The 14689-nt window shown below is 49.8% G+C and overlaps 1 protein-coding gene across 1 annotated transcript in view; it reads left to right on the top strand.

The window, feature by feature from the left end:
- Positions 1-10290, top strand: part of LOC101640373 (C-C motif chemokine 14) — a 45290-nt gene extending 35000 nt beyond the window's left edge. The window contains exons 1-3 of the mRNA XM_004707358.3: positions 6012-6208; positions 9606-9720; positions 10078-10290. Coding sequence (XP_004707415.3) covers positions 6121-6208; positions 9606-9720; positions 10078-10165 — 291 coding nt within the window. The 5' untranslated portion in view covers positions 6012-6120 and the 3' untranslated portion in view covers positions 10166-10290. Of the gene's footprint in view, positions 6209-9605; positions 9721-10077 lie in introns of the transcript that reaches the window.
- The last annotated feature ends 4399 nt before the right edge of the window (positions 10291-14689 follow it).

Below are 14689 nucleotides of genomic sequence, written 5' to 3'. Positions count from 1 at the left end.
TCTCTCACTGTCTCACTCTCTCACTGCCTCACTCACTCACTGCCTCACTCTCACTCTCTCACTGCCTCACTCTCACTCACTCACTGACTCACTCTCACTCTCTCACTGCCTCACTCTCACTCTCTCACTGTCTCACTCTCTCACTGACTCACTCTCACTCTCTCACTGCCTCACTCACTCAAAATAAATAAATAAATAAAAGGGAAAAGAAGAAGATGGAAGGCTGTTAGAGTTTAATCTAACTACACAACACAGATGGAAGTTAGGTTAGCATTTACATTAACCTTGCATCTCACTCAATAGTTTCCTCGTGGAATCCCTCAAGAGATTCAAGGTCTGAATCTTCCTGTAGTCAATCAAGTTGAAATACAAATGTTTGGCATTCATAAAAACCACGAAGAGGGTCGTTAAAAACAGATTGTTGGGTTACACCCAAAAAAAACCCTGATTCAGGAGATCTGGAGCAGGGACAAAGCTGGCGTGGGCAATGTGTCCCCAGGAAATGCTGATGCTGCTGAGCGAAGAGATTTGAAGAGGAACTCTCTGCTTCATAACACTGGCATTTTTTATGAGAAGTGGATAGTTCTTTGCTAATCAAAAATTAATTTTAAAGATTTTTAAAATAAATCTTGTTCTTTCAAGGATATACAACTTAGATCATGCTTTGACTTCTGCTGAATATCGAAATAAGTCTTACCAAAACTACTTAACTATCAAAACAATACACAACTGGGGAAGGTTTCAAACAGGGCGAGACAGGCCGGACAATCCGTTTTTAACTCTCAAAAGTAAAATTCTTAGAAGTTATGCAAAATAGCTAAGGGAAAAATGTCCGTACCAAGTGTAATATCAAATCTACTCAACGCTGCATCGAGTCATAGAGGCATGAAATAGTGAATGAAGACGTCTAGATTCTTACTACTCTTCAATTTTAGAAAACACATGTCCACATGAACCTTATTCATGAATGTTTATGGCAGCGTAACTAACCATATCCACAAGGGGAAAGCAATCCAAACGTCCATCATCTGACAAATGGATGAACAAAATGCAGTGTTCTAGCTACACACATTAATATTATATAACTCAGCTCTACAAAGAAATGCTACACCAGTGGCATCGCTAGAGTCTGTGTCAGCACAATCACTCACGGTGTCATCCTCCTGCAGGTGAACCCCCACCCATAAGCAGAGGAGCCCGCCCGCCCTCCTACCTCTCAGGAAAGGCTCAGCTCCCCACACCATGGCTCCCCTGGTGCCCCTTCCCTCTCCCACTGCCCAAGGCGGAGACCCTCCTCTGCCACCCATGACAGACACCATTGCCCACCGAGCAACACCCTAACTGATATGAAGGCTTAGAGGAGGAGGCGAGTGACAAGCTACCACCCTGGATGACGGATAACATCAACCCTAGTGATGCCAAGGCCTTGGTGGCCCTTCCCTCTACCACAGCGCCACCACTGTGAGTCCTAAGGTCTTTGGGTGTCACCCCCACCACACCACACACACACACACACACACACACACACACACACACACACACTGTCCCTGCCTCCCTAGTGACACCTCAGCTGCAACATGAATGAACCTTGAAAACATTCTGTTAAGTGAAAGAAACCAGGCACAAAAGAACACATATTGTATAATTGCATTTACACGAAGTGCTCAGACTCTGCACATCTGTAAAAACAGGAGGTAGATTAGTGCTGCTGGGGGCTGGGATGCGATGGGGGTGGATTAAGATTGATGATCGCTAAAGACTAGCAAGTTAGTTTCTCTTGAACAGAAGAAAATGTCCACATTTGAATATGGTGAAGGCTGTACATATCAGTAAATACGCTAAAAATCCTTGAACTAGACACTTTAAATGGGTGAATTCTATGATGTATGGCTTATACTCAATAAAACTTTTTAAAAATAAACCTATCTATCCATCCCATTCTCCGCCTTTCCCTTGGTGAGGGTAAGGGAACTCACTGGGAATTCAAGGGATGTGTTTCCCAGGACTGGGGCAGCAGGGACCCACATGGTTGGGATCAGTGGAACCAGGGTTGCTGATAGTCAGTGTGGCCAGCAGATTGTGAATCAAGCAAGTAGGTAAATATATTAAGGTTATTTTTTTTTTCACTGCTATCAAGTCGATGCTGACTGGCAGCGACCCTATAGGGCAGGATGGCACTGTCCCTGTGAGGTACCAAGGCTTTTTAACTGTCATGGCAATAGAAAGCCCGTCTTTCTCCCATCAGGGATAAAAGGAGCAAATACTTAGAGAAGCTGAATTATATGAAGACGAATACAGCTTAGGATTGGAGGAAGGCTTATTAACAAACTGCAATATGCCGGCGGCACAACCTTGCTTGCTGAAAGTGAGGAGGACTTCAAGCACTTGCTGATGAAGATCAAGGATTGCAGCCTTCAGTGTGGACTGCAACTCGATGTAAAGGAAATCAAAATCCTCACGACTAGACCAATGGATAGCATCGCTGATTCGTAGAGAAAAGATTGAAGTTGTGAAGGATTTCATCTTGCTTGGTTGGATCCATGGTCAATGCTCATGGAAGCAGCCGTCAAGAGATCAAAAGACACATTGCATTGGGTAAATCTGCTACACAAGACCTCTTTAAAGTGTTGAAAGGATAGATGTTACTTTGAGGACTAAGGTATGCCTGCCCCAAACCATGGCATTTTCAATTGCCTCAGGTGCATGTGAAAACTGGACACTGAATCAGGAGAACTAAAGAAAAATCGATGTGTTTGAATTTGGGTGCTGGCTAAGAACACCGACGGTACCGTGGATTGCCAAAAGAACAAACAACCATGTCGTGGAAGAAGTACAGCCAGAATGCACCTTCGAGGCAAGGATGAGGAGACTGTCAGGAGAGACCATTCCCTGGAGAAAGACATCATGCTTGGAAAAGTAGCTGGGCAGCGAAAAAGAGGAAGACCTGTGGCAAGATGGCGTGACAAGGTGACTGCAACAGTGCGCTCCACCTAAGAACCAATGTGAAAATGGCACAGGCCAGGCAGTGGGTTGTGGGTTTTTGTTGTTGTTGTTGTTCACTGTTAATTCTGAACTGGCGCTATGATTCCTAACAACAAGTTCCCTAATTAAGTGCATTGAACAACCATCCCCAACACACACCCTCACCCTGTGGGAGACCAGCTTCCACAAACGAATGGGGCCAAGGGGGCGGTTGTGTGATTGAGGGGTAAGTTAAAGAGACATCAGACAAGATAAAGCCTGCAAGGGCTCACCTCCGCCATAGTTAGGAACCGGGTCCAAGCAGAGAGAGCACGTAATGCGTTCTCTCAGCTTATATAATCTCAGGCACGCAAGCCGTGGTAAGCACATACATAACAGGAAGGGGCTGTGCAAGAGACATACACTTTAATAGGAGGGGGACCAGCTAGGGATATGCTCACAAAAGGAAGCGGAGGTGCTAGAGGCATACAAGATGGGCGGACTCTAGAGTCATGATGGGGCCCTAACCTTGGTTGTCTCTGAGCTGGCTTGACCTTAGGTGTCTTTGAACTCTTCTCTGGGGAATAATCTATGATCCTATCAGAAGGGAGTGGGGCCTCATTTGGGTGGGACAGACGATAGGATCCCATTGCTTTTGATGGCAGACAACCTTCAGGCAGATAGTCTTCAAGCAGGTAACCTTCAAGCATCTTAAATTTGGCATTATTATGGGGGCCAGTCATAGGGAATAACTTTTACTTAGGAGATATGACTAGAATGCCTCTCCGACTTACGAACATAAAGGTCTTCCTCCCAGGGAGCCCCCAGGCTCCCAGCCTCCTTGCGGTATAGTGTTGAGAGTTTGTCCGCATGTACTCTCTTCCCGGTTCTGTTTCCCACATCACCCATGTTGAACTGTGCCATTATCAAGATAAGCCATCATTGTATGAATCCCCCGGAACTTGGGGCGGTGTAGTACCGCAGCTACCTTTCAGATTAATATAGGTAGGAAGTTTCCTGGGAGATTCCTAACAGCTACTTGGCAGGTAGGCTCACTTCCCACAAAACAAAGAAAGAAAGATGATTTCTTTCCAACTCAAACTCTTCCACAGACTCCTTGTTTCTCTAGATTGTTCCTAATGGCAAATACTAGCAGTTGATTCAAGGAGTGTAACGTGTGTTGTTATTGACCATGGCAAAATGAGAAAGGATTCTAATGACTGTCTCTGTACTTGTTAGACGTGTCTCTCACCTGACAGACAGGTGTGAGAATCCTGCTGTTTCCTTTGAAAAACACAGACCGGGTTTTGTTTATATATTTGTCCATCTTCTAAATACTCTAGTTTTCAATCTAATGTTCTGGACTCTGTGTCAGGCTTTATGAGCAATGGTCCTTCCCCTGATGATCCCAGGAGGAGAGGAAAGATGTAAACAGTGAAAATAGGAAGCAGATGGGGGAAGTGCCGCAGGAACAGTAGGGTGGACTCAGAATCAGGGGTGGGGTCTGACATCCTAATGAATGTACTAGCAAAACAAGTCACTGACCCTCCCTGAGCCCAGCTTTCTCCTCAATAGACAGCACTTCTAGATTCATCTAAGGAGCCCAGATACGTACTCGGCACAGTACTATGAGCCACAGAGAAATTGCATAGCACTTCCAACACGCCTTCCTGGACGTGGCCTCCACGTGGATTCCAACACAGAGCTCCAGGCCACCACTCATCGGTGAAATCGATTAGCCGGCCCAGAAATGACATTCTCCAAGGTTCTTCAACAAAAGTTAGAACACCAGGACACAGTTCCGGAGGAATCCGCCCAGAAGGAGCTGAGGTGGCAGGCTTTACAGAAGGCAGCTTCGCGAGGGTGCCATGTGTTGCTGTCTAACATCGTGGCTTAGAGCACAAAAACTGGGAGCCAGACAGCCCGAGTGCCACGTATCGTCAAAGCTTAGCCAAGTGGCCTGTGTTCCCTGGGTCTCAGTTTCCTGTCCTAAAGATTAAACGGATTCCTGCTCATCAACCATTTGGGACAGTGGCAAGTGTGTCCACCCAAAAATCCAAACCAGCTGCCATCAGTCAAACCCAATTTCTGGGGACTCCACGCGTGCCCAAGTAGAACTGTGCTGCGTACGAATGAGTTGCGAAGGGTTGTGATCTTTCAGAGTAGATTGACAGGCCCTGTTTCTCAGGTGCATCTGGGTAGATTCAAACCACCAACCTTGTGGTTAGTAGCCAAGCACTCAAATGTTTGTGCCACCCAGGGACTCTAGGAGTGTGTAGAGCAAGTACTATGCAAGTTGGCAAATGCATTGTCTACAGAGCTTCCTGGCTCTTCTTGCCCCCAGGTCTGGTGACGGGCATGGAGGTAAAGATGGAAGCTCTCGAGCTTCTGCTTATGAAACTGAAAATGTCCGAGCCCTGATGGGTGAGACCTGACCTGACGACCCCAGACTTCTCCCACTACCCACAGGCCCCCTGGGTTCCAGGCCCTCTGGAACTAGAACTGAACACACCATATAACCCAAGCGTGAGCTCTTGAATTACTCGGTCCTGGGTTCCCAAGACCATAACTCGACCAGAGTAGCAAGCCCCCGCTTTCTCCTGAACCGCTCACCTGGACGTTCGCAGCCCAGTGCAAAACCGCTATGCCCTCAGGGCTCCTTCCCCTACCAAAAAAAGTACCCCCAAATCACTGCCATTGAGCTGATTCCAACTCATAGAACCCCTGTAGAACAGGGTAGAGCTGCCCCTGTAGGTTTCCGAGTCAAAAACCTCATCTCCTCCCAGAGTGACTGACCCGTGGCTTCAGACTGCTGACCATGCACTTAATAGGCCAGCGTGTCAGCAAGGACACCACCCAGGCTGCCCGTCGACACCTAAAGGCGGTTTCTAGCAAAGGGGTTAATGATCTCCTTTTGGGAATAAAAAGCAGGTTCCTCCCCGAAACCCTGGCTCGCTGTGCTCCCCTGGCTCAGCCTCCGCAAAGGTGCCGGAGAGGAAATCGCGAGGGGGTTGCTCCCCGGCCTCCCTCGGGGCTCTCACTTCCCATATTTTAGCAACTATCGTGCCACGGGGATCATTTCTCAACAATCCCTGACCCGGAGCCTCACAAGCCCAAGGCAGCTCGGCTCCTGCCGCAGCTCCCCACCCCCACAGGAAGATGAAGGTGCTCAAGGGCTCGGTCTCCTTCCTCCTCATCTTCCTCACCCTCGACGCCACCATCCAGGCCAAGGCTGAATCCTCATCACGTAAGTCTAGGGCCTCAGCTCCCTTTCCCTTTATCTCCTGCCTGGTGACAGGCGGGAGTGGGGTGCATGGGGGTGCACAGGAGGAGGGACTCCAGAAGGTCTGGGGCAGTGGCTCTCAACCTTCCTCATGCCGCGACCCTCTAATATGGTTCCTCATGGGGTGCTGACGCCCCCCCCCCCAACAACCATAAACTTATTTCCGTTGCTACTTCATCACTGTCATTTTGCTACTGTTATGAATCGGGTGACCCCTGTGAGAGGGTCGTTCAACCTCCAATGAGGTCGCGACCCACAGGTTGAGAACCGCCGATCTGGGATCTTGTTCACCTGGCTTCATCCTGCTCTGCCCAGGGCCTTCCAGTCTGCCTCTCCCTCCCTCAACTCCTCTTCGGTCACTAAGCAGAAGAGCGACAGCCCCATTTGAGGGACACTACCCACAAGAGACAAGGACAATGTTTGGTGGCCCATTATCCCAGACTCCTGAGAGCTGAGCCCAGGTCACTGGCAAGGTCACAGTGCCTGTGACCACAGCCTTGCTTCATCCCGAGGCTGGGGGGTAGACTGAGGCCACTTCTTTCCAGCATATTTCTGAAGGGGTGCTACCTTTAGAGCAGGGGTGAGTCTTGCCAAATAACTCAGCCCGTTTCTTATCCTTCTGTGTTCCAGAACCTGCCCACGCGCACACACACACCAGCACACGGCAGCACAGAGTAGAACTGCTCTCTAAGGTTTCCTTGACTGTGGTCTTGGCAGAAGCAGATCCCAGGGCTTGCTTTCACAGAACTGCTTGGCGGGGTCAAACCACCAACCTTTAGGTTAGCCGATCACAAAACCCTGCATGGGCTCATGGGGAGAAGGGGAAGACACAGAAAGTTGTTACATTTTAAAAATCTAACCTAAAAATGAATGGAAGAAAGAGCCCTTGTGGCATAGTGGGTATGTGTTGGGGTATTAACCGCAAGTCAGCGGTTTGAAACCACCCGCGGCTCCTCGGGAGGAAGAGGAGGCTTTCTACGCCCATCAAGAGCTACAGTCTGGGAAACCCACAAGGGCAGTTCTACCCTGTCCTATAAGGTCTCTAGGAATTGGAATGATTCGATGGCAGTGAGTTTGACTTTTTCAGTTAACATGAACACAGGAGTCCTAGTAGCATAGTGGTTTGGGTGTTTGACTGGTAACCACAGAGTCAGTTGTTCAAAACCACCAGTTGCTCCCCTGAGGATTTGCAATCTCAGAAAACCATAGAAGCTGTTTTGTTCTGTCCTATAGGGTCACTATGAGTCGAAGTCAACTTGATAGCAGTGAGTTTAGTTTTTCTATTTTTTTTTTTATGTGATTGGGAACCCTAGGAGCTCTTGTGGCAACTTGTCTGCTAACTAAAATGTCAGGGGTTTGGATTCAGCAGCTGTTCGTAAGCACAAGGTGGCAGTCCACCCCTGTAAAGATGTATAGCTTTGGAGACCCTATGGGTGGTTCCACCCCGACCTCCAGGGTCACTGCATAGGAGTTGACTCAAGAGCCACAGGGTGGGTGGGCGGGCCGGCTGAGTAAATGAATGAGGACGTGGACAGCTTGATTTGTGATCTAAAAGGCCACTTGTCAGCTCAGAAAACTCAAGAGTCAGAGCTCTGCCTTGGTCTTGAGGGCCAGGGGGCCCCACTGCCAGCCTTTGGGGAAGGAGGACGTGTCAGAAGGGGTGTAGAAGCAGGACCAGCCATTCCCTTTTCCCTCCAAGCATCTGGCCACTGAATGACCTTGGGGCCACGGTGGTGGCACATTCTGTCCAGGTCGGTGTGGAGCGTGCTCAGAACCCAGGACTCCACTCTGCAGCCCCCACACATGCCTGGGTGTACAGCTCCTCCCGGAACCCCCCTCCTGCTCCTTCTGTAGCTTCAAGTTCAGGGAAATGCTGCTGTCACTCCCACACACTGCCTGAAGAGCTGGGACATTTCTGAGTGAGTCCAATTGTCATCAAGCCAACGCCATCTCACGGCAAGCCCATGTGTGTCTGAGAACCGGGGGTGCTCTCTAGAGGGTTCACTGTCTCTGACCTTTCAAAAGTAAATCACCAAGACTTCCCCTCAAGGTACCCCTGCGTGGGTGCCAGCTTCCACCCTTCAGTGAGTGGTTACGCACTTCACTGTCTGCACTGCCAGGGCCCCTTCAATCTTGAAACGTAGCTGAAAAATCACCTAAACCAATGGCTTTTGGTTTTCTTATTTTGTTTTTAACGGTTTAATCCATGGATTCTTTCCTTCGGGCACAATCTCACACTGAGGGCCCACGTGGGAAACAGAAACGGGGACTGCCTTAACCAGGACTCCTCTCTCTCAAACACAGCAATCCCTCCACAGTGTCTGAAGCACCTCTGTGTCCCCCAGTACTCTAGGGAGCCCGGTTAAAAAAATCGCTGATTCTGTCCAATAGCCAATTGACCAAAGGAGGAAACAGAAAGAGGGGGAAGGACTGGAGTGGGGTAGGAAGGGGCATCAGAAAGTTGATGGGGGGATGGAATTATAAGATCATGAGACTTTTCCCATGAATCTTTTGGAAGGCCGCTAGTGAAGCTTGTGGTAGGGACCGGGGGTAGGGAGTGGGGTTCTGGGGTGGAATTCTCACTCCCCGCCAGCAGCCCTTCGCAGCAGCCACCATCTGCCTTCCACTGGAGGCTTGAGGGTGGCGAGGCTGCTAAACACGTATCCACAAGAGCTTCCCGACAAAGACAGGCTAGGAAGAAAGTGCCAGTGATCTGCCTCTGAAAACCAGCCGGTGATGGGATCACAACGGTCCAATCTACAACCGATCGTGAAGATGGCACAAGGCTGAATCGGGAAACTTTTGGCTTCCTTGCACCAGGGGCTGCAAGGGGGGGGGGGGGCGGGGGGCACTCCATGGCAGCTAACAAGGGGTCCTGGTCCCCAAACTGGGTTAGAATCGGGGTGCCCTCACTCCCAGACCAGTGCCCTTGGGGCTTTGTGGAGCATCCTTCCCTCTTTGCAGCCTGAAGGGCGTGGGCCAATGGGAACAGGGGCAGGGGATGGGGGTTGGGGCCCGGGTATACTTCCCCTTGGGACTTGTCTCCAGTGCCAGTGGCTTCTTCCCCACATCTTTCCCCAGTTGGGCATGCAGGGGGGTGACTGTGCCTAAACCCCTGGCTTCTTGCATGGAGTGGTGGGCAAGCAGTGGGGAGCGGTGCTTGCTGGTCTTGTCCCCCCAGGGCCTCTTGTGAAGGGCTGAAACAGGGGGAGTAGACAGAGGGCGAGGAGCGGGCTTGGTTTCTCTCCCCAAGCTGTTCTGCCCCCTACCCTCCTAGGCCCCGCATGAGGGTGGTGCCGTCGGACGATCTCAGTTTGTGTGGATCTCAGTTTCATGCCCCGTTTTCTCCCTTTCTCCCCAGGAGGACCTTACCACCCGGCTGAGTGCTGCTTAGCCTACACGACCCATCCCATCCCGCTGTCCCGACTTTCTGGCTATTATGAGACCAGCAGCCAGTGCTCCAAGCCTGGCATTGTGTAAGTGGCACCCAGACACTCCCCTTGGTGGAAAGAGAGCCAGTGGGGGTCCCCATGGGTGGGGAGAGGGGGGACATGGAACAGGTCTCCCCGGGGCACCTTGCAGGTGTGGCGCTGTAGGAAGAGCCAGCGAGGGTTATCTCTGGCCCATCTCAGAGCCACTGGCTGGAGCAGCATGAGAGGATTTCGGGGGGTGGGGGGAGCGGGAGGGGGGGGCACAGAAACTAGGTGGGTCACCCCCTTCACGGGGGTCTGGTCCTGAGCCATCTCAAACAAAGAGAGAGGGTCAAGGAGGGGGAACAGACTCTCCCCTCCCAGAAACCTCCATGGATAATGCTGCCCCCTCATGCCCCACAGCTTCATCACCAAAAAGGGCCATGCCATCTGTGCCAATCCCAGCGATGCCTGGGTCCAGCGCTATGTCAGGAACCTGGAGGCGAGCTGAGTGGCCCACACGGCTTAGGAAGAGACCAAGGCATCCCGGCCTCACTCTCAATTCAAAGCCACAGCCACTCGCCGGGAGCCGTCCTGCCTTGAATTAAAGACCACCCTTACCCATCCCTGCACTCATTCCTGTCTACTGGATTTGCTCATTGCCGGCTAGTGGCCTGCGGACCCGGGTGGGCTCAGCCTGTGATCCAGCCTCAGTTCTCACACTGCAGAACTTTCTCCAGAGCCTGGTGCCAAGAGTCAGGCCTGAGATGGAGGTCATGAGAAGCTAAGTAGAGGCTTAGAAAGAGGCTCAGTGGAAAGACCCCTCCCAACCACAGCCGCAGGGACAGACACCATGTTCTCAGCACTCTCTTCATTCTATGCTCTCTGCTAAGCAGCCTAAAGGCGCTCCCTTATATAAGCCCACGACCAGTGTGCACACGAAGGAGCATCTGATTTTACAGACAAATCTTCAGAAGGCCTTTCTGAGAGAGTCAAATTCCCTAGTTGTCTTTATCCGTGCTGCTGTCTGGAAAGATTTGTGCACATAGTTGATCTACTTCTGCTCCCTCCAGATGCACACACTAGGTTACAGCATATTGTTTTCTTCATCTTCCTGTGCCCCAGAAGGTCTAGCAGAAACCCTGGCCCATACTAGTCCCATACTCAGGGGTTGGATGGATGGATGGATGGATGAAAAAAGACAGAAATAGAGAGACTTATATTCCCAGAAAGGGTTACATGTTAGACTAGTAACCTCAAGTTCGCCAATTCAAATCTGCCCTTTGCTCTGCAGGAAAAGATAAGGCTTTCTGCTCCCATAAAGACTTGGAGCCTCATTCTCAGGTTTCGGCACCAAAAAAAATAACTTGTAGCCTCAAAAACTCCAATGGGGCAGTTCTGCCCTGTGCTACAGGGTTGCTCTGAGTGGGAATCCACTCAATGGCAGTGGGTTTGGTTTTTTAGTTTATGTTCCCAGAACAGGAACTGGGATTTCCGACAATTTTCGGTCCATCTGCAGGGCTCAAGAAGGAACGCCTACGACTCAGAATCCCAGCTTGCCCAGTGGAGAGACTATAGTGATGCTAGGCCTATACTCTAAAGACACAACAAAACTTCCTCAGACCTCCGCATCACCACAGATGGGGGTCACGAGAGTACCTGTATCAGGCCAGGCTTTCTAGAGAAACAAAGCTAGTGCCACTCCTCTCTGGACAAGAAGGAACTTTATATCCAGAAGTAATCTCATATCAAGAAGGCCTCCCAGCCCATCCAACGCAAGTCCACAAGTCCAATGCTAGCTGAGGCTCTCTTCAGACTCACGGGGCTGCACAGAAAGGCGAAACAAGATACAGGAAAATCACAGGCCAATGGGTGCAGTCACACGGATCCAAAGTCAGGGAAAACATGGCCGTGCCCAGCTAGCTCTCAGGGCACCCCCCAGAGGCAGGCACAGAATCCCAGCAAACAGGGAGGTGCAGAGGCAGAGAGACGAGTGGTTCCCAGTGTCTCTCACTCTCATACAAAAGGCCACACCCCTCAGGAGATGTCATCGGGCTACCTCTTGATTGACAGGTTGGATTCTGCCCCTCCCTCCCCACAGGTACCCTATTGGCACCCTCACTGCCCTCATTAAAAAGCCCATGCTTCACCACCACTAACTGCCTTGAGCCCACCAACACTCATCAATATGTGCTATCCTGTTTCTGAAGAGTCAGACCAAGTGGCACGCACTGTAAGTATCCGTACCTTTCCTAGTGTGTCCCTGTCTCGCTATGTTCTCAAGGATGCCTCTGAAACTCAGACCCTCGTGACAAAATGCCCAATCTCTTCCCTCTCCTCTCCGAATGTTGCATTCAGCCTCTCACTCAAAGGAAAGCCTGGCTCTCCCTAGAAGGGGCCTTCCTCAGCAGCCTCCCTGACCACCGACTGCCTTTTCTCCCTCAACCCTCAAGATGACGGCCCTGACTCTTCAGATCTAGAAGGGAGCTCATCTCCACGTTGTAATAACCAACCGTTTAAGAGCAAATTCACCCAAAGACAAAGTTCAGAAGGCTAGGGAAGAAGGAGGAACAGAAACAGGGAAGGGAGAGCAAGAGAATGGGCCGGGTCACGATATTCCGAGAGTTGCAATGAATGGATTGGACCAGAATGCACAAGGACTGTTTCACGTAAAACTTTGATCTGTACCCTATTTTATACCTACTTTATCAGAAAAGGTCAAAAAGAAGAAGAAACCTCACCAAAGCCTTGTCAATAGCACAGCATCGAATGGACATCGTGATGCCAGTGATGAGCAATGATAAGCAATGATAACGAACGCTGCTAGTGGGGCCCAGCACACTGGCAGTGCGGATGGCTCTGTTCTGAAACAAGACAAGGAGCCTGAGCTTGGTCACTTGCAGGCAAAATCTACTAGCATTCCGAGGACTGAGGAAGAACCACTTTTTCTAAAACTGAATCTGACGTGTTGCAAAAGTCAACACGGCAAATATTTTTTAATAGGAATTATTTTTTATACTCAAAAAAGTCACCACTATCTCGTCAATGCTGATGCATAGCAAACCCCTTGTGGGTTTCGGAGGCTGTTTATGAGAAGAGGAAGCCCAGTCTTTCTCCCTCAGATCTGCTGGTGTTCGAACTGCCAACCCTGTGGATCACAACCTAACACCTAACCATCACACCATACTGTTTGATATTAATCAGCAATTTTCCAGAAAGAAAATTTACCTGGACTAACGGGAAATCTGACTAGACAGTGGGGTCTCTTATTTGTTTACCCAACAATGGGGCTCAAAACTAAACCCACTGGACCCCTAGTAACTCTATATAGGGTTTCTGAGACTAAATCTTTACTAGAGCAGACAAGCTCATCTTTCTCCAAAGGACGGGTTGGTGGGTTTGAATCAACAACCTTGTGGCTAGCAGCCCAATACCTAACCATTGGGACTCCTTAAGAGGGTTTGTGTTAGTCTGGGTTGACTAGAAAAACAAATTCATTCACACTCATATGTGTATAAGAAAGAGCTTTATATACAAGAGCAACTGAATATTGAGAAAACATCCCAGCCCAGTCCAGATCAAGTCCATAAGTCCGATCCCAATCTATAAATTCCTGTTCAGACTCACGAAATGCATACAATGATGCCAAATGCAGGAAGATCATAGGCCAGTGGGTGGAAAGTCTTGTGGATCCAGTGGTAGTATAAGCATCTCAGCACTGGCGAGGATCTCCACATGGCTCCTCAGCTCCAGGGTTCTAGCATAGCTCTAAGTGTCTTGTCCACAGGTGTCTCACAGAGAGGAAGTGAGTGTCCCGACTCCAGCAAGCTATTTATCTCCTTAGCGCCTCCAAATGAGGTCAGCAAGCTGCGACCTGATTGGCAGGCTAAACTCCACCCCTTCCGCTCTTAATAGTCTCAAATTGACACCATATTAGGTAACAACCGCAGGGTTCATAACAACAACCCTCAGCCTCTGGGGGATTGGTGGGCAAGAGGCTTGCTGACATGGGTCCTAAGGCAGTAGAGAAAAGACCCTGTGGAGCAACTCATTTTGGGAACCAAATCCTGAGAAACAGAAGTTGGAAATAAATAGCAAGACACAGAAGCAGTTGCCCCAAGCACTTTGATGGCTCCAGCTCTGCTGGTCACTGTTGGTCTTACAGTCAGGGTTGGATAACCTGTACAGGCACCTAGGAGAGAACCACATAGGCCGCCAAACCTCAAACTAGTCAAGAGTCCAATGTCCAAAGAGAAAAGGACTATCAACAAATAAACCACTCAGAGACCTAAGGGACATTCACCTTGCCTCTTCAGAGCACTGTAACATGAAAGAATGTGAGCCCAATCAGGTCTCCTCTGATGAAGGTGCGGTGGGGGCATCCCTCTCAGAAGACACTAGGCTCATGCTCTCCCCAATGCCACTAAGCCTCTCAAAGACTAATCCCACTGAGGACATTGGGAACTCTCAACCCTCTCTTCCAACAGAGACAGTGGCAGGGATGTCACCAGGTGTCACTAGATGAAGATCTCAAACGAATCTGGTTCTCAGGAGTACCTACCTACCTGTGGGATTATAAGAAGACTTTTCCCCAGCTTTGTCTCCCCCAAAGATATGCCCAATATTAGAGGCTGTTTGCCAGTACATAGTGGGAGGTCAGATGCTTAAAGATATTCTCCCTGAAGGCATCTGGTCCACTGTAGGTGGGGTTTACACCCTACTGATAATGGTTTCCATGGGGATCCAAAGAACAGGTCAAACCTGCTCAGTGACATCCAAGGTTAGGTCCCCATCCTGAATCTAGAATCCGCCCACCTTGTCGCATGTGTACCCCCAATTCCTCCCCTTCCTATTGCATGTATACCCCAAAATCATCCCCCCTCCCATTACTGTATTACCTATAGCACAACCCCTTCCTGTGATGTACGCCTTTACCTGTAATTAGGGGGCTTGCATAGCCCCGAAAGATATATAAGCCTTGGTTAGCAATAAATCATTCTCTCTCTCTCTCTCTCTCTCTCTCTCTCTCTCTCTC

The sequence above is a fragment of the Echinops telfairi genome, unplaced genomic scaffold (genome assembly GCF_000313985.2).
Source record: "Echinops telfairi isolate 266 unplaced genomic scaffold, ASM31398v2 ScPeMD7_7458;HRSCAF=8496, whole genome shotgun sequence".
Taxonomy (NCBI): Eukaryota; Metazoa; Chordata; class Mammalia; order Afrosoricida; family Tenrecidae; genus Echinops; species Echinops telfairi.
This window is presented reverse-complemented; position numbering and strand designations above follow the sequence as displayed.